Source organism: Dendrobates tinctorius, unplaced genomic scaffold (assembly GCF_039654945.1).
Source record: "Dendrobates tinctorius isolate UK_male_01 unplaced genomic scaffold, ASM3965494v1 ptg000029l, whole genome shotgun sequence".
NCBI lineage: Eukaryota > Metazoa > Chordata > Amphibia > Anura > Dendrobatidae > Dendrobates > Dendrobates tinctorius.
Genome location: NW_027361697.1, coordinates 4,581,209 through 4,604,822, shown reverse-complemented (window position 1 = coordinate 4,604,822; position 23,614 = coordinate 4,581,209). Strand labels below are relative to the sequence as shown.

General features: G+C 44.0%; 1 protein-coding gene across 1 annotated transcript in view; it reads left to right on the top strand.

Annotated features, from left to right (window-relative positions):
- Window positions 1-14,375: 14,375 nt before the first annotated feature.
- Window positions 14,376-23,614, top strand: part of LAMC2 (laminin subunit gamma 2) — a 43,157-nt gene continuing 33,918 nt past the window's right edge. The window contains exon 1 of the mRNA XM_073571330.1: window positions 14,376-14,579. Within this exon, the coding sequence (XP_073427431.1) occupies window positions 14,495-14,579 (85 nt within the window). The 5' untranslated portion in view covers window positions 14,376-14,494. The remainder of the gene's footprint in view (window positions 14,580-23,614) is intronic.

Here is a 23,614-nt window from a genome sequence, read left to right as displayed (position 1 = left end):
TCGCTTGAGTTTTGGTGAAATACGTTAGAGGGGAACTCATAAGATGCTTTCTATTAATAACAAACTTGACAGCTTAAAAAAAGAAAAGCATTAGGTTATGTTCACATGTTAATTTTTTTTCTGCAGGTAAAACCTGCTTTCTTGGCAGTATAAAATCTGCTTACAAAAAGCAGGATTTACTGCGTTTTTGATGTGTCTTGTGCCCCCCCCCCCAAAAAAAAAATCAGCAGCAAACCCTGATGATTGTGTTTCATCCTGCGATTTTGCACTTACTCATTTCTTTCTATGGGTGAAAAAAACGCACATTAACCCCTGGCACTCTGCAATCAAACATGATTGCAGTGTACCAGGGGTACAGGGAAGCATCGGGCAGGGAGGGGGCTCCCTCCGTGCTTCCCTGAGACCCTCGGAACAGCGTGATGTGATTGCGCTGTTCCGAGGGCCTCCTCCCTGCAGGCCCCCCAGATCCAATATGGCCGTTGAGGCCTTCGGGGTCCTGCAGGGAAGTGGCTTTCTCAGTGCCTGCTGAGAGCAGGGGCTGAGAAAGCCTCAGTGCCTGTCAGATCGCTGATTTGACACAGTGCACTGCAAAGTGTCAGATCAGCGATATGAAACTTTACAGTGATGTCCCCCCTGGGACAATACAAAAAAAGTAAAAAAAATCAAGTGTAAAAATATTTATTTAAAAAATTCCTAAATAACTAAAAAAAAAATATTCACTAATAAATTCTATTTTTTGTAAATTAAAAAAACAATAAAAGTACACATATTTAGTATCGCCACAAACGTAATGACCCACCTTATAAACTGTCCCACTAGTTAACCCCTTTAGTGAACCCCTTAAAAAAAAACTAAGCAAAAAACAATGCTTTATCATCATACCGCCGAACAAAAATTGCATTAACACACGATCAAAAAGACGTATATAAATAACCATGGTACCGCTGAAAACATCATCTTGTCCTGCAAAAAAACGAGCCACCACACAGCTTCATCAGCAAAAAAATAAAAAAGTTATAGCTCGCGGAATAAAGTGATACAAAAATAATTATTTTTTTTATAAAATTGTAAAAAAAAATTTATTGTATAAAAGCGCCAAAACATAAAAAAGACATAAATGAGGTATCGCTGTAAAAAATGTATTAATTTCCATTTTCCCATTAGGGTTAGCGTTAGGGCTAGGGTTAGGGCTGAGATTAGGGTTAGGGGTGTGTTGGGTTTAGGGTTGGAGTTAGAATTGGGGGGTTTCCACTGTTTGGGCACATCAGGGGCTCTCCAAATGCAACATGGCGTCTGATCTCAATTCCAGCCAATTCTGCATTGAAAAAGTCAAACAGTGCTCCCTCCCTTTCAAGCTCTGCAAGGCGCCCAAACGGTGGTTTACCCCCACATGTGGTATCAGCGTACTCAGGACAAATTGGACAACAACTTTTGGGATCCAATTTCTCCTGTTACCCTTGGGAAAATGAAAAAAAAAGGTGGACTATAAGATCATGTTTGTGGAAAAAATATGATTTTTTTATTTTCACGCACGGGCGTTATAAACTTGTGTGAAGCACTTGGGGGTTCAAAGTGCTCACCACATATCTAGATAAGTTCCTTGGGGGGTCTAGTTTCCAAAATGGGGTCACTTGTGAGGAGTTTCCACAGTTTAGGCACATCAGGGGCTCTCCAAACGCGACATAGCGCCTGATCTCAATTCCAGCCAATTTTGCGTCAAACGGTGCTCCATTCCTTCCGAGCTTTGCCATGCGCCCAAACAGTAGTTTAAACCCACATATCGGGTATCAGCGTACTCAGGACAAATTACACAATAACTTTTGGGGTCCTGTTTCCCTTGGTAAAAGAAAAATTGGGGGTGAAAGATCATTTTTGTGGAAAAAATATGATTTTTTAATTGTACGGCTGTACGTTATAAACTTCTGTGAAGCCCTTGGGGGTTCAAAGTTCTCACCACATATCTAGATAAGTTCCTTGGGGGGTCTAGTTTCCAAAATGGGGTCACTTGTAGGGGGTTTCCACTGTTTAGGCACATCAGGGGCTCTCCAAACGTGACATGGCATCCGATCTCAATTCCAGCAAATTTTGCGTAGAAAAAGTCAAACGGCGCTCCTTCCCTTTTGAGCTCTGCCATGCGCCGAAACAGTGGTCCCCCCCCCCACATATCAGGTATCAGCATACTCAGAACAAATTGCACAATAACTTTTGCAGTTCAATTTCTCCTGTTACCCTTGGTAAAATAAAAAAATTGGACCTGAAGTAATTTTTTTGTGAAAAAATGTAAATGTTAATTTTGTTTAAATCATTCCAAAAATTCCTGTGAAGCACCTGAAGGGTTAATGGACTTCTTGAATGTGGTTTTGAGTACCGTCAGGGGTGCAGTTTTTAGAATGGTGTCACTTTTCGGTATTTTCTGTCATATAGACCCCTCAGAGTGACTTTAAATGTGATGTGGTCCCTAGAAAGAAAATGGTGTTGTAAAAATGAGAAATCGCTGGTCAACTTTTAACTCTTATAACTTCCTAACAAAAAAAAATTTGGGTTCCAAAATTGTGCTGATGTAAAGTAAACATGATTAACAAACCAAATTCCCAAAACATGTTCTGGACAGCTTAGATCTCGTTTGTCAGTCCAAGAGAAGAGAAATGCACCAGCTCAAAGTATACCGAAAACAAAGGAGAAGGAGAAGAGCCAAAGGTGTCTTAAAGATAAAAGTCAAATTTTATTTTACAAAAATTCATAGTAAAAGTTAATATGACAATGCACAAATCCCAGTGAAAAGGCAGAAAGGGAAAAACTAACCCCAAGTGCCGCAATGCCTTGTAGGTAAGTAGAAAAGCATGACACATAATTAATGTGAACCTAATCAGCCATGGTAACAAGTATTATCCAGTGAAAGATCAACAGCCATGGCGCAATGCGCATCAGGCGTTATGTAACAGCAAGTAACGGCTCAATAAGTAATAGTACAAATAATCCAGCTTACCCAAGAAGGACAGAGGGCACAAGTGGGAGGGTGTGATACTCCCCGACGCACGTTTCGCGGCCTAAAGGAGCCGCTTCCTCAAGGGGAAGTGAGGCAGCAAACCGGACAGGACCCTGAAGTAACCCGGTGAACTGGGTCACATGATCCTAAGTGGCCAATAGCGGTGAACCAAACGGCGCATGCGCGGTGCGCCGAAGGAGCCCTGCGTGCACCAAGGGCGTAACATACACGCGGGCCGCCCCAGGGATTAACCCTGTATGCGGCGCATGAAATGTAAAGACGCCCTGATGCAAGCAGGACCCAAAGGGAAGCACCGCCATGCGCACCGTCACCGCTGATTAAAGAACATATATCGCCAAGCGATAAATAATAAAAAAGGGGGAAGGGAGGAAAAAAGGGGGGAATATCAGACATTGGAATAAACTAATATCACAATATAATGCAAGTACAGCAAGTGTATACATGATGTAAAGAAGCACCCCAAACACCTATCATATCAAAAACATCATGATAAAAAGAGTTAAAGATACATAAATGGATATTTCCACAGAACAAAATCATGTATATAGGTTGTCTGTATCCTCCATGCTAGAAAGTCCAAAGCCCCTTCCATCCAAGTGGTTAGTATCAGGATCCCTCCGGAGCATGGTAAGTAGAATTCACGAAATGACTATTCACTAATAAAATGTGAAACGTGAAAAATTAAAAAGATTAAAAACAAACACATCCTCCATTGGGGAAAGAATAGTGTGGTTGGGAATAGCAGGAGGAAAAAAAGGGGACGTCGCAAGGACATGTAGAGAGATTTTTTTAGAGAAATGGGGCAAAGCTTAAGGACTCATTCAAACCATGGGGTGTGACGGTGTCAAGAAGCACAATCCACCTTGCCTCCATTTGAGCAAGAAGTTTCTTGTGATCACCGCCTCTAATCCCAAGGTGTAAAACATCGATACCCCTGACACTAAAGGACTTGGCATCACAATTGTGATGGGCCTTAAAGTGCCGTGGGATCGCTTTCAGGTCTCTGATGTCAGTCACGGTTTTTGCTGCACCAATGTCCCGCACATGCTCCCGGACCATAACCCGGAGCTCCCTAGTAGTAAGACCTACGTAAATCTTGGGGTATGAGCAGGTAGCATAATAAATAACATTAATAGTCCCACAAGAAATGCGTTGTCTGATAGAAAAATTTCTGGAGTCATCCGAGGAGGAGAACGTGGAGCAGCGCAGGACATTGGCGCACGCGAGGCAGTGGCCACATGGGAAAGAGCCGGCCTGTGGGGTGTAAGAACCCAGATAAGTGCTGGGGGCCGGAGTGTAATGGCTTCTTACTAGAAGATCCCCAAGATTTTTGGATCTCCTTGATGTCATACTAGGGAAACTTCCCAAAGCAGACCCCAGGGCCGGGTCAACCTCCAAAATTGGCCAATGTCTTTTTAGAACAGCACGCATCTGTTCCCATTCATGGTTAAAGGTGGAAATAAACCTTATGGGGCCCGTAAAATCCACCCCAGTGCGTTTTTTTGTGACATTCAACAGATGACTGCGGGACGTGTTCTTGCCCGATCGTACCCAGTTTTCACGCATCTGCGGCTGTAACCGCATGCGTGAAATCGGTCTTTGAGATCCGAAGCCTGTGCCTCGAATCTCGTGTCTGTGGAGCAGATTCGTCTCATCCTAAGGAATTGTCCGACCGGGATGGCCCTAATGGTGGTCGAATCATGTGCTGAGGACGCGTGTAGCAAGGAGTTAACTGACGTTGGCTTCCTGAAGACGTCCGTCTGGATGCGTCGATCAGCGTCAACCTCCAGACGCACGTCCAGGAAGTCAACCGTAGAATTATGGAAAGTATATGTAAGTCGTATATTGAATTTATTGTTATTAAGCGTCCTCATGAAATTCTCAAGCTGGTGAGCCCCCCCATCCCATAACAACAGTATGTCATCGATATACCGGTACCAGCACAGCACATGGGAAGCGGCCTGTGGACCCCGTCGCCAAAAATGGATCTGTACGAGGGCGCACAGGCCGCGCCCATGGCTGTGCCACGCCTCTGTAAGTAGAAGACGTCCTTGAAGACAAAGAAGTTGTGGGTGAGGATATAACCCACCAGCTCAATGATCAGCTCACACAAAGGGCCACCCAGGTCGGAGGCCCCCAGGAAGAGATGAACCGCATCCAGACCCTGGGAATGGTCGATGCAAGTATATAAGCTCTCAACATCAGCTGTGACCAATAAGACATGAGAATCCACAAGGACGCCATCGACCCGTGACAGGACGTCCGTCGTGTCTCTGATATAGGAAGGTAGACTCTACCTTCCTATATCAGAGACACGACGGACGTCCTGTCACGGGTCGATGGTGTCCTTGTGGATTCTCATGTCTTATTGGTCACAGCTGACGTTGAGTTGAGAGCTTATATACTTGCATCGACCATTCCCAGGGTCTGGATGCGGTTCGTCTCTTCCTGGGGGCCTCCGACCTGGGTGGCCCTTTGTGTGAGCTGATCATTGAGCTGGTGGGTTATATCCTCACCCACAACTTCTTTGTCTTCAAGGACGTCTTCTACTTACAGAGGCGTGGCACAGCCATGGGCGCGGCCTGTGCGCCCTCGTACGCTAATCTCTTCCTGGGGGCCTGGGAGAGATCCATTTTTGGCGACGGGGTCCACAGGCCGCTTCCCATGTGCTGTGCTGGTACCGGTATATCGATGACATACTGTTGTTGTGGGATGGGGGGGCTCACCAGCTTGAGAATTTCATGAGGACGCTTAATAACAATAAATTCAATATACGACTTACATATACTTTCCATAATTCTACGGTTGACTTCCTGGACGTGCGTCTGGAGGTTGACGCTGATCGACGCATCCAGACAGACGTCTTCAGGAAGCCAACGTCAGTTAACTCCTTGCTACACGCGTCCTCAGCACGATTCGACCACCATTAAGGCCATCCTGGTCGGACAATTCCTTAGGATGAGACGAATCTGCTCCACAGACACGAGATTCGAGGCACAGGCTTCGGATCTCAAAGACCGATTTCACGCATGCGGTTACAGCCGAAGATGCGTGAAAACTGGGTACGATCGGGCAAGAAACACGTCCCGCAGTCATCTGTTGAATGTCACAAAAAAACACACTGGGGTGGATTTTACGGGCCCCATAAGGTTTATTTCTACCTTTAACCATGAGTGGGAACAGATGCGTGCTGTTCTAAAAAGACATTGGCCAATTTTGGAGGTTGACCCGGCCCTGGGGTCTGCTTTGGGAAGTTTCCCTAGTATGACATCAAGGAGATCCAAAAATCTTGGGGATCTTCTAGTAAGAAGCCATTACACTCCGGCCCCCAGCACTTATCTGGGTTCTTACACCCCACAGGCCGGCTCTTTCCCATGTGGCCACTGCCTCGCGTGCGCCAATGTCCTGCGCTGCTCCACGTTCTCCTCCTCGGATGGCTCCAGAAATTTTTCTATCAGACAACGCATTTCTTGTGGGACTATTAATGTTATTTATTATGCTACCTGCTCATGCCCCAAGATTTACGTAGGTCTTACTACTAGGGAGCTCCGGGTTAGGGTCCGGGAGCATGTGCGGGACATTGGTGCAGCAAAAACCGTGACTGACATCAGAGACCTGAAAGCGATCCCACGGCACTTTAAGGCCCATCACAATTGTGATGCCAAGTCCTTTAGTGTCAGGGGTATCGATGTTTTACACCTTGGGATTAGAGGCGGTGATCACAAGAAACTTCTTGCTCAAATGGAGGCAAGGTGGATTGTGCTTCTTGACACCGTCACACCCCATGGTTTGAATGAGTCCTTAAGCTTTGCCCTATTTCTCTAAAAAAAATCTCTCTACATGTCCTTGTGACGTCCCCTTTTTTTCCTCCTGCTATTCCCAACCACACTATTCTTTCCCCAATGGAGGATGTGTTTGTTTTTAATCTTTTTAATTTTTCATGTTTGTTTTTATTTTATTAGTGAATAGTCATTTCGTGAATTCTACTTACCATGCTCCGGAGGGATCCTGATACTAACCACTTGGATGGAAGGGGCTTTGGACTTTCCATCATGGAGGATACAGACAACCTATATACATGATTTTGTTCTGTGGAAATATCCATTTATGTATCTTTAACTCTTTTTATCATGATGTTTTTGATATGATAGGTGTTTGGGGTGCTTCTTTACATCATGTATACACTTGCTGTACTTGCATTATATTGTGATATTAGTTTATTCCCATGTCTGATATTCCCCCCTTTTTTCCTCCCTTCCCCCTTTTTTATTATTTATCGCTTGGCGATATATGTTCTTTAATCAGCGGTGACGGTGCGCATGGCGGTGCTTCCCTTGGGGTCCTGCTTGCGTCAGGGCGTCTTTACATTTCATGCGCCGCATACAGGGTTAATCCCTGGGGCGGCCCGCGTGTATGTGACGCCCTTGGTGCACGCAGGGCTCCTTCGGCGCACCGCGCATGCGCCGTTTGGTTCACCGCTATTGGCCACTTAGGATCATGTGACCCAGTTCACCGGGTTACTTCAGGGTCCTGTCCGGTTTGCTGCCTCACTTCCCCTTGAGGAAGCGGCTCCTTTAGGCCACGAAACGTGCGTCGGGGAGTATCACACCCTCCCACTTGTGCCCTCTGTCCTTCTTGGGTAAGTTGGATTATTTGTACTATTACTTATTGAGCCGTTACTTGCTGTTACATAACGCCTGATGCGCATTGCGCCATGGCTGTTGATCTTTCACTGGATAATACTTGTTACCATGGCTCATTAGGTTCACATTAATTATGTGTCATGCTTTTCTACTTACCTGAAAGGCATTGCGGCACTTGGGGTTAGTTTTTACCTTTCTGCCTTTTCACTGGGATTTGTGCATTGTCATATTAACTTTTACTACGAATTTTTGTAAAATAAAATTTGACTTTTATCTTTATGACACCTTTGGCTCTTCTCCTTCTCCTTTGTTTTCTGTAAAGTAAACATGTGGGAAATATTGTTTCTGTGCCATATCTCTGTGATTTAAGGGCGTAAAAATTCAAACTTGGAAAATTCCGAAATTTTTAGGTTTTTTTTTCACAAATAAATGCAAGTTATATGAATGAAATTTTACCACTAACATGAAGTACAATATGTCACAAGGAAAACAATGTCACCGGGATCCATGAAAGCGTTCCAGAGTTATTACCTCATAAAGGGACAGTAGTCAGAATGGTAAAAATTGGCCCAGTCATTAACAAGAAACCACACTTGGCAGTAAAGGGGTTAAAAAAACGCAATGGAGTAATTCTTCCAGGGGACAATATCTATGTAATTCAGCATGAAGTGCAGAAAATGGGCAGCACCAGGGGGCACAATATGGTTTATAGTGATCTATGGGGGGCTTCATGGATTTATACAAAAGAGATTAGGTCCCCTTCACACGTCCATATAATAACGGCAGTGGGAAAAAAAAGTGGTACCGGTGCCATCAATGTTTTGGATCAGTGTGTCATCCGTGTTTATCTGTTATGGCTTAAGAAAAATCAATTCCAAAGCTTCTTTTATACTGTGTAATGTTAGACGTGTACAACACACAGAAGACAGACGGATGCCATCCATGTGTATTACAAGGACCCATAGACTTGTATTGGTCTGATCATCTATGCTACTGGTAAAAACATGATGTGAGCAGCACCATAGATTATAATGGGTACGTGTGAAACCTGGTGGCTCAGTGGTTAGCACTGTATAGTGGCTAAGTGGTTAGCACTGCTGCTTTGCAGCACTGGGGTCCTGGGTTCAAGTCCACCAAGGACAACATCTGCAAGGAGTTTGTATGTTCTCCCCATGTTTGCGTGGGTTTCCTTCAGGTTCTCCGGTTTCCTCCCACGTTCCACAGACATACTGATAGGGAATGTAGAGTGTGAGCCCCAGTGGGGACAGTGATAATGCCTGTAAAGCACTGTGGAATATGATGGAGCTATATAAGCAAAGCATAATAAATAAGTGGATGCCCTGCGACGGGGACATATGAGGGAGGCCTTATAATACGGCCGGTTGCATTGGCCCTATGCGTTCCTAATCTCAGTTGTGTTGTAATTACCTCCCACTCACGTGCAGTGATACATTGTTACCCGTCTTATTTATTTGTGGTGACAGGAGAATGTTTTCGGACGTTTCCCTCCCATTTTGCTGTTTACTTTGTGTATCCGCAGGGCATGTAGTCTGTGCATAGGGAGCGCCTCACCGCAGCCGCGTCTACCTTCCCTGCAGGCTTGTGCTCAGCTGGGTGTCATTGCTCTGACCGCTGCAGCAATCATTACCTAAGTGTCTGATTCACTGGCTGCTTCCTGTCTGCAGCCCACAGGTCTCCACCTCTCACAGTGGAGAGCGTTCAGTGTCACATGGTGATGCCCCGGATATTTGTATGACCGACTGTCGTATTTCCATAATGCATGGATAGTTGGGAATTTAATAAGACAACCCCGCCAGAGGTTTCAGAGTCGAATGACAGATTGCAGGTTGGCATAAACGGCAGCCTGCACTCTGCTGATGTGAGACATATACTGATCCTGGTTAATTATGGTCCGTTCACCAGCTCTATTAAATTAAATGCGCAAATACCCCGCAATAAAAAATATAAGTAGTAATAGTACATGTAAAGAACATAGGGGACATACTGTAGTTGTCTCTTGTTTTTACTGTAGTTTTTTTTGTACTTTGTACATACAGGCGCCCCCATTTTTGGGTTCGACATTTTGCTCCTATAGCTTTCCGCAGGCAGGTGTATGAGCAGTCAGGTCTGGATCCTGCTCTGCCCCCCATCTATTTTGTGGTCTGCCTATGTGGTGCCCTCGAGGGTTCAGTTGCCACAGAGGTACTGCACCTCCTCCTGAGGTGTAGTATCCCACTGCCCAGGTAAGATGGAGACACCTGACCAGACTCCAACACCTGCACCCAGCACAGACACCTTAGAACAGCAGGGCACCCTATATGACCCCAGCTTGATTCATGAAGGGTGCTGGGAGGTGGGTGGAGTTTAGTTTAGTTTAAGAAAGCGGGAGAACTGATAGGAAGTCAGGGTCAGTTCCCCAAGTGGGGAAGCAGTGAGAGGACGTGTATGCAGCAGCTCCTGGGTAGCTGGAGCTGCTGGGAAGGAAAGGAGCGGAAGGAGAGTTCTCCCTGAAGGAGAGGAAAGGACGGGACATGTGGGGGACTGGGGCTAGAGCAGAGCCCTGTCCCTAAGCTTATTCGCCAGAGGCGGAGCGCCGGTATCTGAGGCTGTGTGGATACTAATGGTCCTACAGCAGAAACCGGAGGAATAGAAGCTGTAAATGCTTTATTCCCAACTGAGACTCACCGACACAGTAGCATCGTGTGTGAGCCGGGACTTGAATGTAAGCGGTCCCTGAAGCAGGCTACAGCTGCCTGTCATGCAAGTGGAGTTCTAAGTAATAGAAAGAAAGAGGAACTTAAGTGTAATTCATAATTGTAAGTACTTCATATTAGCGCTAGAAAGGAGACGTCCAGGAAAGGCACATATTGAGGGAGTGCTGGAAAGGTGTATTTCATTTGCCTGGGGGTTGATTGAGTCTCTCACCTGGGGGACACAGCGCTGAAGCGGGCATCTGTTTGCATCAGAAAACTGTGAGTAAAGCATTGGAACTGCATTCAGCTGAGTCTCTGCCTTTTTCCTGCGTCAACCTTTTAGCACTGCTACATCCCTTGCCTGAACACTACACCATCTACCTTAACATCTACTACAACTGCCCTGGGACTACAGCTCTGCCTGTGGAGAGCTATTACATCTCTGCTGCATCACACCATCTGTCCCAGAGGATCTGCACTGCAGCGCTGGTCCCCTTACGACCAGATACCACAGGTGGCATAACGAACTTATCTACACATAAACTTTATTCAGCATCAATCCTCTTATTTTACATGGACACTCAGGGCCACGGACTGGGTCACTGCCACTGCGACACATTCCTTTAAGACATCGGCCCGGTACTGAGTAAACCCACAGCCCTGAGGGGGTGATCCACCGATAAATAGCGAGGTGAGATACTAGAGTTAGGGTCTGTCCCGATTGGGTACAACTTGTCAAGGTGGGATGGCTTTTTTTTTAATCAAAATAGTGTTAATTAAGTACTCTATGCTATTTACATGCACTATTATTATTTATTTACTTACTGTGGGATTTTTTTTTATTCAGTTTTTCTATTTGATTCTGTTTATTAAATGGTGACTGCACTTATACCAATATAAAATATGTTCTGGGGCATTTCATTGGTTTTATCATAACATGGAGACTAAAAATATTTTGAGTTAAAATAAGTGTTTTATAAAATTATTATTATTATTATTATTATTATTATTATTATCCCTCCCAACATCCATATGCACACTCCACTTGGCCGAGCAAGCATATATTATGCATGGAGAAGGGGAATAAGTTGCTGAACTTATCTACCCAAATAATAAAAGGATTGGGCAAGTTGAATCCCAGAGTTGAATTCTTCTTTTCCTCAATGTCTGTTGTCGGGGGAAGGGAGTCAGGACATTCCATACACACTGACCCATCAGTCTGATGGTCTCACCAAAATGGGCAGATTCAGCTGATATTAATCTTATGTCTACGGTCAACGTTACAGATGTTTAAAGGGAACCTGTCAGCAGGATTGTGAGCAGTAACCTACAGACAGTGTCAGGTCGGCGCCGTTATACTGATTAGGCCGGGATCACCCATGCGAGAAATACGGCCGAGTCTCGCATGTTAATACCCAGCACTGCCGCCAGCACTCGGGAGCGGAGCATGCGGCTCCATGTATTGCTATGCGGCCGCATTCTCCGCTCCCGAGTGCCGGGTATTAACATGCGAGACTCGGCCATATTTATCGCATGTGTCATCAAGGCCTTACACTGATACCCGGAGATGAAATCCATCTTGTGTTTGTTGTTTGATCTTTATTTATAATTTTTAGTTAATTATATGCTCGTTTTCAGGACAGGGCTGTGGGTGGGGCTTTGTCGTGCTCTGATTACATATGCATCAGTATGGCATCTGACAGGGCACTGATCCCTCATACTGCATATCTTATTGCTTGAATAAAAAAAAATTACATTCATTATGCAGGTGCCGGCGCTGTAGCATGATTGGATCTATAGTATCCATATATCCATTTTATTTAGTAATATAAATTTCTTGAGAAAAGAAAATTTCATCCTCAAAATCGCACCAGCCGTGCCTGCACAGTATCATAAATCGGAATGCGATAGCTGCTACGGCGCAGGTGCAGGCGCAATTTTGCTAGAGGGAAAAAAATGTCTCTACCAAGATGGCGACGCCTGTGCAGTAGCATATATCGGGTCACCAATAGTGATTACTGTCTTGGTGGAGACAAATTTGTTTTTTTTCCTCTAGCAAAATGGTGCCGGTGGTAGCGCCTGGGCAGTAGAATCTATCGCGTTCCGAATTATGCTACTGCATAGGTGCGGCCGGCGCCATTTTGAGGAAGTATTTTTTTTCTCAAGAAATTTATATTACTAAATAAAGTGAATATATGAATACTATAGATCATAATGAATCAAAGATAGCCAGCGATACACTGACAGGAGGTAATCACTGAGCCACCGTAAGAGAGTTCACCAAAGTTCATTAGCTGATCAGCTCCAGTGCTCTCCCTTACGGCACCACTGCTGTGTGAGAAAGCTCTCATGCAGCGGTGCCGTGAGAGCACCGGAGCTGATGAACTCTGGTGAAGTCTCACGGCAGCTCAGTGATACACTGCGGGAGCGATAACCTCCTGTCAGTGTATCGCCGGTGGCCGGGTAGAGCGGTCACATCTCCCGATGTGACTGCTCTACACGTGAGATCGTCATGGGACACTTGGATTACCTAGACTGCAGCAGACAGGCGAGTATATGTTGGCTTATTAATTTACATTTTTTCTAGGATACGAGGGCATCAGGGATTTGGTGTTAGGTGAGTATAATGGGTTTTTATTTTTATGTTAATATGTATATAATTATTTTACTTTTTTGTAACTGTGAGCACAGGCGCCAGCAGATGAGTCTACATCTCCCATCAGCGGCACCTGCTGTCACTGTTATCAGTGACAGCAGATGTAGGATGATGGGAGCCGTAGTCTCATCAGAACACGCCTGCGGACCTGTGGTAAACTTTTTACCACAGGTCACCACTGTGGGTAAAAGTCACAGCTACGGGGTCACATTAACATGTGACAGCGTGACCCCGTAGACATCTGACCCACCTTACCAGCGGTAACGTTACCGCGGGTCACAGTCACAGCTGCGGGGTCACGCTGACATCTGACAGCATGATCCCGCAGCGCTGTGACCGACGGTCTTACCGGCGGTAGCATTAATGCCGATAAGAACCACTGCATCAGTGTTTCCCACGCTGTCACCCAGATGACAGCGAGGGAAACAAATTATGAAGCCTGTAAAACGCAAAACAAAAACGCAGCAAATCCGGAAACATTTTTATACCTGTGTTTTTGCTGCGGATTTGAATGACTCAGTTGAAGTCAATGGGTGCGGAAACGCTGCAGAAACGCAAAAAGAATTGACATGCTGCAGAAAATAACACACTGCAAATACACTCGGAAACTCAGTGAAAACTCATCAAAACGCACTGTGTGCACAGCGCCTTAAGTGCAGAATTAAAACTTTTAAAAAATGTCGATTCAAATTTTTTAAAAAATGCAATTTTCTGAGAAGATTGTAAGGCAGTGTGCACACGCTGCGGATTTTGCTGCGGTTCCGCAGCGGTTTTGGCCGCTGCGGACCCGCAGCAGTTTTTGCTGCGGTGTACAGTACCATGATTCCCTATGGAATCAAAAACCGCAGTGCAGACGGTGCGGAATTTTCCGCGCGGATTATCTGCGGTTTTCAATCTGCAGAAAGAATTGACATGTCAATTCTTTCTGCGGATTCTCCTGCGGTTTGCCATCTCCTCCATTGAGGAGATGAAAAACCGCAGGGCAAAACCGCAGAGCAATCCGCAGGTAAAACCGCAGGTCTTTTGACCTGCGGTTTCACCTGCGGATTGTACAAAATCCACACTGATGAATCCGCACCTAATCCGCAGCGTGTGCACGTACCCTTATTGTGTATTTTGGTGCGGACACCTGCAGAAGAAGCACATGTACGCTGCGTGTGAACATGGCCTAAAGTAGCTAGACTTTGATAGTATCCATGTAGGACTTTTGGAATAGAGCAATCTGCGATCCTGCGTCCTGCTGAGCCGGTCACCCCTGGCGCACACTGAGCAGGTTGGATGATGTGTGGAGCAGGATCTAGTGTGTGTCTGTGAAATAGGGAAGGGTTGGGCTGTTATTCAGAGGGTGAGTCACAACAGAAGATCTTTGTGTCTGTAATGAGTCAGGTTACAGCGAACTCATAAAACACACCTGAAGGACACAGAAGCAGCCAGACTGAGGGTACAGGGTGCACGACACGCAGAACCCCCCAAATACCAAAGCAACCACAATAGGATGGTTTTATGGAGGAGCCTGGACCCGCTGCTGCTTCCATTCCTGGGCTTACTGTCAGTGGCTTTTACTGCATCATCCATAGATGGTGAGAATCAAGATTTTTCTTTTGGTGGTGGGTAATGGTTCATCATGTACAATGGGATCCAAAGAGTTAAAACCTTGTTATGTGCTTTTGCTTTCTAAGAGTAGGACTCGCACATTTGTGGCTTTGACAACAAGAAAAATAGTTTTATTTTTATTTTTAATGCCTAAGAGAAAATACTTTTATTTTTCACCCCAGAATAAGATCTATTCTTGTACTTGGGTATTACAGCTCACCTTTTTAAGTGACCGAGATTGAGCTGAAATACCAGAAACAGCCTTTGGGCAAGGGTGGTGCTGTTTCTAGGAAGAAAAAAAAAAGAAAGCAGACCCCTTTTATAAACCTTAAACAGTTATGTTTCTAAATTATAAAAAAATATTAGGGTTTTTTTTTCAAATGTAAAAAATAATTAATTTACTCAATTATTGTCACCTAACCCTCCCAGATTTATGAAAGACGTATATATTTAGTATTGTGAGGATACAGAGATGTGTGACAAATGTCTCAGTCAGGACTAAGAAAATCTAAGGGTCAGCTCCTATGTGGGCATTAGTACAGGCCTGTAATAGAGCGTGCCCAGAGGCTCTCTAGATGTGGTGCAACTACTTCTCCAGCAGAAATGCTGGGAGTGATTGTGCAAATAATGCAGATCTACAGCACTAGTAAGAAAACGCTAGAGTAAAGTTTGTTTGCTTCATTGTACCGCTACATAGTTATTCCAGTTATATATAAATCACAAAGTGAAACAAAGTTCCACAATAGAATCTTAAGAATAGATCTAAAAATGTTATACAAACATCAAGAACAAAACATCTCAAAATATAGTATATCGGTGTGAGTACTCGCCAATAGTTTTTGAAGTTGTAATATTTTCTGATCACAGTTTGTACGGAGCAGAAGCTATTGTCAAGTGCTTATGTGTATGTATGTCCATGGAAAAAGTGACATTGAAGTTGCTCTAATTGAAGAAGGGGTATTTTCAAGTTTCACAGTTATACCCTACCCTTGGTATAAAGGATAACTTCCCGATCACTAGGGTTCCCGACAACTAGGGCTTTTAAGAGCCTCTTATGATGGGAGTTTTGGTTGATAATGAGCACTGCCGCTCTGTCATTCTTATGGGTGTATCAAAGACCACCCGGGAAGAACACTCGTCTATCTCCAGTGTTGTCACTAAAGGAGTTCTCCATTATTCGTGCAACCTCTTCTCAATCACTGTTTCCACCAAGTAAAATAATTACATCTATACTCGCCTCCACCAGTGCTGGCTCTGTTCCAGTGGTGTCAGCACTGGCTATCAAGGAGATTGTGTGACATTGTCATGCAATCCCTGCGGCCAATCAGCGGTCACTTCACTCTGCCTCTCTTCAGATGTAATTGACATCAAGAGGAAGTGAGAGCTGCAGATGCTCACTAACTTCCTCTGAAAATCTGATTTATCTGAAAGAGGGGACAGTGAAGCGGCTGCTTATTGGCTGCAGGAATGACTTTTACCTGAGGAAAGCACAGTAATTGAGAAGGGGTTGTCCGAGCAGTGGAATAAATGGAGTTGCAGCGTGCTTGATCGACTTCCCCTCCATTTACACGGGGCCCTTAAGAGATCTCAGGATTAGTGGTGGTCCCAACGGTCAGACCCCCAGCGATCAAGAATTTATCCCCTATCCTGAGAATAGGGAATAACGTCCAAACTTACGAGTAACCCTTTAAATGAGGTGATGAATAGTGTTTATTAAAAGGAGCCCTATGGGATTGTTTGGCACAAGTCCTCCGGTTACGTCAGAGACACGTTACCTTTACCTTATATAGTTATGTATTAGAGACCTCCTAGGAAGATACTGCGTTTTCTGGATTGTGGCTGATGATACATTATAGAGTTTATGTATCTATGTAATTGCAGGTATATAGGCTATATAAATATATATATATATATATATATATATATATATACGGTATATGCTTTAGTAGCTGATATATATGCAGGTTACATAGGAAACTTCCAATACATTGTTACTTTAGTGTCAGAAAGGTAACCTTACGTTGAAATCTGCCATGGAGTCTATACTCCATGGCAGTGAAGGGGCCACCAGAGGGGTCTGGCTCCGGCTTTCTCTCTCTCCTCATACTAGACACATGCACGCCGGATCAGGCATGATAGCCGTGAGGTGACAGAGCATTTGGTCATTGTAACAGCAATTTAATGCATTTGGTGACGCTAAGGCTGCATTTGGCCTTCTGTCTGTGTTTCATGGTTTGTATATAGACCAAAATGTCTGGACCAATCGCAGGTCTCCTGAACTATTGGCCTTATCATCCTTCTCTACCTCGTCATTTGCCAGGGAAGAGTTGGGAGGCCCGGATACATATGAGATGGATGGACAATCCTGCTGAGATTTCCAGGTTTCAGTGTCGCAGAGCTGATACTTTTTACTATAGTATCACTAAATGTTATACATATAGACCTGTCCGCTGCATTTGACACAGTTGACCACTGCCTACTACTACAGATCCTCTCCTCCTTCGGCATCAAAGGCCTTGCCCTATCCTGGATCTCCTCATACCTTTCCAATCGCACATTCAGCGTCTCCCACTCCCACACCACCTCCTCATCCCACCCTCTCTCTGTTGGAGTCCCCCAAGGTTCTGTTTTAGGACCCCTACTCTTCTCAATCTATACACTTGGTCTGGGGCAACTCATAAAGTCCCACGGATTCCACTACCACCTTTATGCTGATGACACTCAGATCTACCTCTCTGGCCCAGACATCACCTCTCTGCTGTCCAGAATCCCAGAGTGTCTATCAGCCATATCCTCCTTCTTCTCCTCTCGCTTCCTCAAACTCAATGTAGACAAATCTGAACTCACCATCTTTCCTCCATCTCACAGATCTTCTTTACCCGACCTAGCTATAAGAATTAATGACATCACACTTTCCCCAGTACCAGAAGTCCGCTGCCTCGGAGTAACCTTTTACTCTGCCCTGTCCTTCAAACCGCACATCCAAGCTCTTTCTACCTCCTGTCGCCTCCAGCTCAAAAATATTCCCAGAATCCGTCCTACCCTCAATCTACTAAAATGCTTGTGCATGCCCTCATCATCTCCCGCCTTGACTACTGCAACATCCTTTTCTGTGGTCTCCCTGCTAACACCCTCGCACCTCTCCAGTCCATCCTTAACTCTGCCGCCGGACTAATTCATCTCTCTCCTCGCTACTCCTCCGCTTCTCCCCTCTGCAAATCTCTTCACTGGCTCCCATTCCCTCAGCGTATCCAGTTCAAATTACTAATTCTGACCTACAAGGCCATCTATAACCTGTCTCCCCCATATGTCTCTGAACTAATCTCCCGATACCTTCCCTCACGTAATCTCTGGTCCTCCCAAGACCTCCTTCTCTCCTCCACACTTATTCGCTCCTCACCCAACCGCCTCCAAGACTTCTCCCGAATAGCCCCTATTCTCTGGAATTCTTTGCCCCAACAAGTCCGACTATCAACCACATTTGGATCCTTCAGACGGAACCTGAAAACCCACCTCTTCAAGAAAGCCTACAGCCTGCAATGACCCCGCTACCTCCTTCTCTCTCACCACTACCGGTGATATCACCTCAACCAACACCGGAACTGCTGCAACCCACCAACCTACTGTCTCCTTCCCCACCATCCTGCAGCATGTAAGCCCGAAAGGGCAGGGTCCTCTCTCCCCTCTGTATCAGTCTGTCATTGTTAGTTTGTTTACTGTAAGTGATATCTGTAATTTGTATGTAACCCCTTCTCATGTACAGCACCATGGAATCAATGGTGCTATATAAATAAATAATAATAATACATGTTTTACTGAAAGTAACAATATAGGTTCATCTTAACTCACTGTGTACAAACATCTATATGAATATTTAACCTTCAAAGAGCCTTAAAAGGATATTTCCATCTTCTAAGATAGGTAGATTTGTAATAAAACAAGCACCTATGGAATTTAGTTATTAAAATTTCATAGAATCATAGAATGTTAGAGTTGGAAGGGACCTCAAGGGTCATTGTGTCCAACCCCCCGATCAATGCAGGATTCATTAAACCATCTCAGGCAGATTTCTCTCCAACCCTTGAAAGAGAACTCACCACTCTTTTGGCAGCCTGTTCTACTCATTGATCATCCTCACTGTCAAAACGTTTTTTCTAATATCTAATCTGTATCTTCCCCCTTTCAGTTTCATTCCATTGCTCCTCGTGTTTCCAAGTGTAAATGAGAATAATGATCCCTCTACACTGTGTCATCCCTTCAGATATTTGTAGATAGCTATTAAGTCTCCTCTTAGTTTCTTTTTTTGCAAGCATTCCCAGATTCTATAACCGTTCTTCATAGGACATACTTTGCAGTCTGCTCTCCATCCTGGTAGCTCTTCTCTGAACTTACTCCAGTTTTTTAATGTCTTATTTAAAATGTGGTGCCCAGAACCAAACACAGTATTCCAGATGTGGCCTGACCAAGGAGGAGTAGACGGGGATAATTACTTCACGTGATCTAGACTCTATACTTCTCAGTCTTAATACAGTTAGGTCCATATATATTTGGACAGAAACAACATTTTTATCAGTTTGGTTCTAGACATTACCACAATGAATTTTAAACAAAACAATTCAGATGCAGGTGAAGTTCAGACTTTCAGCTTTCATTTGAGGGTATCCACATTAAAATTGGATGAAGGGTTTAGGCGTTTCAGCTCCTTAACATGTGCCACCCTGTTTTTAAAGGGACAAAAAGTAATTGGACAGATTAAATAATTGTAAATAAAATGTTCATTTCTAGTACTTGGTTGAAAACCCTTTGTTGGCAATGACTTCCTGAAGTCTTGAACTCATGGACATTACCAGACGCTGTGTTTCCTCCTTTTTGATGCTCTGCCAGGCCTTCACTGTGGTGGTTTTCAGTTGCTGTTTTTGTGGGCCTTTCTGTCTGAAGTTTAGTCTTTAACAAGTGAAATGCATGCTCAATTGGGTTGAGATCAGGTGACTGACTTGGCGATTCAAGAATATTCCACTTCTTTGCTTAATAAACTCCTGGGTTGCTTTGGCTTTGTTTTGAGTCATTGTCCATCTGTAGTATGAAACGACGACCAAACAGTTTGGCTGCATTTGACTGGATCCGAGCACACAGTATGGCTCAGAATACCTCAGAATTCATTCAGCTGCTTCTGTCCTGTGTCACATCATCAATAAACACTAGTGACCCAGTGCCACTGGCAGCCATGCATGCCCAAGCCATCACACTGCCTCCGCCGTGTTTTACAGATGATGTGGTATACTTTGGATCATGAGCTGTACCACGCCTTCGCCATACTTTTCTCTTTCCATCATTCTGGTAGAGGTTGATCTTGGTTTCATCTATCCAAAGAATGTTCTTCCAGAACTGTGCAGGCTTTATTAGATGTTTTTTTTATAGCAAAGTCCAGTCTAGCCTTTTGATTCTTGATGCATATGAGTGGCTTGCACCGTGCAGTGAACCCTCTGTATTTACTTTCATGCAGTCTTCTCTTTATGGTAGATTTGGATATTGATATGCCTACCTCCTGGAGAGTGTTGTTCACTTGGTTGGCTGTTGTGAAGGGGTTTCTCTTCACCATGGACATTATTCTGCGATCATCCACCACTGTTGTCTTCCGTTGGCGCCCAGGTCCTTTTGCATTGATGAGTTCACCAGTGCTTTCTTTCTTTCTCAGGATGTACCAAACTGTAGGTTTTGCCACTCCTAATGTTGTAGCAATTTCTCGGATGGGTTTTTTCTGTTTTTGCAGTTTAAGGATGGCTTGTTTCACCTGCATGGAGAGCTCCTTTGACCGCTTGTTTCCTTCACAGCAAAACCTTCCAAATGCAAGCACCACACCTCAAATCAACTCCAGGCCTTTTATCTGCTTAATTGAGAATGACATAATGAAGGGATTGCCCACACCTGTCCATGAAATAGCCTTGGAGTCAATTGTCCAATTATTTTTGGTCCCTTTAAAAACAGGGTGGCACATGTTAAGGAGCTGAAACTCCTAAACCCTTCATCCAATTTTAATGTGGATACCCTCAAATGAAAGCTGAAAGTCTGAACTTCAACTTCATCTGAATTGTTTGGTTTAAAATTCATTGTGGTAATGTCTACAACAAAAATTAGAAAAATGTTGTCTCTGTCCAAATATATATGGACCTAACTGTAGATTAGTCTGGCATGACTTGTTTGCTACAAACCCATGCTAGTTAATTACTGTATTCTTATCCAAGTACTTACATACATGCTGTTTAATTATTTGTTCAAAGATCTTTCCTGCTATAGAAGTAAGACTCACTGGCCTGTAATTTCCTGGCTCCATCTTCTTTCCTTTTTTGAAGATAGGGACAACATTTTCCCTGATCCAATCTTCTGGGACTTCTCCTGTTCTCCATGATTTTTAAGCATTCTGGCCAGTGATTCTGCAATTTCCTCTGCTAACTCTTTCAGTACCATAGGATGTAATTAATCTGGACCAGGAGATTTAAAATATTTTAAATTACCTAAGTGTTTCCTCACCATCTCTCTGTTTATGGATAGAGTGGTGTTGTGAACTCTCTTAATCCGACTTTTGTGGCAGGGCTCCCTCTGGTGGATACTGCTGGTAGTGGAGCTGGTCAATAGGATGTTAATCCAACAGCTGCAGAGAATGATTGGAGAAGTAGAGGTAGTGACTGGGAGTACATAAGCGAGCAAGCTTCTCTCAGTGGCTGCCAGTGATACTCCTGTCTGTGCATAGTGAGGATATCAGTCTCCTGCCTGATCCTGCATTTTCCAGCTAAGTGTCATTTGCTAAATCCTTTGCATCTGATTGATTTTGCCTTGCTGTCAGGAGTCAGCTGGCCCCCCCTGGGGCTGCTGGCTCCTGCTTTGTATTTTTTTTATCTTTTGTTTGTTTGCTCAGTCCCCTGCTGTATTAGCCTGTTGCTAGCCGCCAGTTCACACCTGAGTGCTGATATAGTGGGGGTGAGGTTGTGCTAACCTCAGTATTTTTGTGCTTCAGTCGTGTTGGAACTTTTAGGGTTTTTGCGTGATTGCAGACAGTGCCTTTTCTGTCCTGTCCTATCTGGTCAGTGTGGGCCCCATCATTTGCTCAGTCTATTTTCTCTGTGTCTGTGTTTCATCTAGTCTCACCGACAATATATGTTTGGGGGCTGTCTATTCCTTTGGGGATCTGCTCCGGGGCAGTTTATATTTCACCTTTCTGTCTTTAGGCTTAGCTAGTCCTGTGATGAAGCGTCTAGGGCATCGTAGGAATGCTCCACGGCTACTGCTAGTTGTGTTGTTAAGATCAGGGGTCTGCAATCCGCTGAGTAACCAACCTCTCTGGTATTCTGGTAGCATAGCCTTTTGCGCTTTCCTCCTCAGTGACTCATTCATAAGAGTGGATTCTTTTATTCCTTCGATTACACCGTAAAGCTCAATTAATGTTACAATGGCTTTCTTAGAGAACACAGATGCAAAATAGGAATTGAAAAGTTTGGTCTTCTCAATATCATTTTTGACCACTTCACCCTTTTTATCCGGTAAAAATCCTAGACCATCTTTGACTTTTTCTTTTTCTATTGACATATCTCCAAAATCCTTTTTTGTTGCTTTTGGTCTCCCTTGCAAGCCTCACGTCATTACTGGTTTTAGCTCTTCTAACCCTTGCCCTGCATTCCCTGCAGACAGCATTATATTCTTCTTTCGATATGCCTCCCTCTTTCCATGTAATATACTTTCTTTTTCTCATTTTTAACACGTAATTAAGTTCTGTGTTCATCTATCATGGTCTCTTTAAATGCTTCCGATCCTTCCTTCTTTTTGGGATTGTTACCGATAGTGCAGTGAGAATTTCATTTAGCAAAATCTCCCCTCCTTCTTGGACATATCTGTACTTTAGAATATCCAGCCATTGGACCTTTCATACCCTCTTTCTGAGGCCAATAAAATCTGCCTTTCTGAAGTCCAACCTTAACGTTTGAATCTTTGGTCTTCCTCCTCTTCTAATCCAAAATCTCTAAAAAAAAAAAAAAAAAAAAAATCTCCCAACTTTTCTCTTTTATTTACTGCTTGTTGCCCAGAGGGGCAGCCGCCACCGTTAGTACTTCTGGACATACACAGTGTTTACAAGCTCTTTCTTATTGGGCTTGTAAGCACCTTTCCCTTACTGGCTGGGACTGGTAAAGCCCACTTTTAGCTTTGTCCTGATCCAAGCCAGCTTTAGTTCCACAGCGCTTCTGATTCTGCAGAGGTAAACTCAGGTGCAGGTTGCATGATAATATAAAAAATATTTTCAGCATATAATTGTATCCTTTCCTTCTCTATCTATTCTTACTCTTTTACTATATATTTTATTTGCCCCTTTGCCCTTGGTCTCTACTGTATGCTGATTTACATGCAGCCCTTCTTGGTGGAATCCTATCAGTTTGCCTACATGACCCACTTGAGCATTTGCCTCTCTTCTTCTACATATGTATATTACCTACCACTTTTTCTAAATACTGATAGGTCTCCTGTGTATAATGTATACACCTAATATAGACTGTATTGGGGGGGGGGCTTTTATTTCGGTGCATGCTTGATTTGTGATATGATGATCAGTTTACATAGTTTTTTGTACTTATGGTTCCTCTTATACCCAAGTATTGTCTTATGTCATAATAAGCTTCTACCTCTTACCATTTGTATAATCCTATGTTTTCCATTTGTACTTCCTGCTTATACTCTGTTATACTTTTTGGCACAGTGCAATTGCTTAACCATTGCTTGTTAATAAAAGATTTTTTTTTACTTTTGAGCCCATTGTCTTTGACTCCTTTTATGACCTAATATTCGGCTTTTCTTATTTGGGAATTTCCAGTTCATTGTTATATAAACTTGTCATATCACATTTTCATGTACCTGAAAAGTGGGGCCCTGAAGATGGTTACTGGTGGGACCTTGGCTCCCGAGTCTGACACTGCCCAGCAGACATCATTAATCCCTGTTCCATTCTATGTATTTTCATCTCGCCTCGGCTGGAGGATAT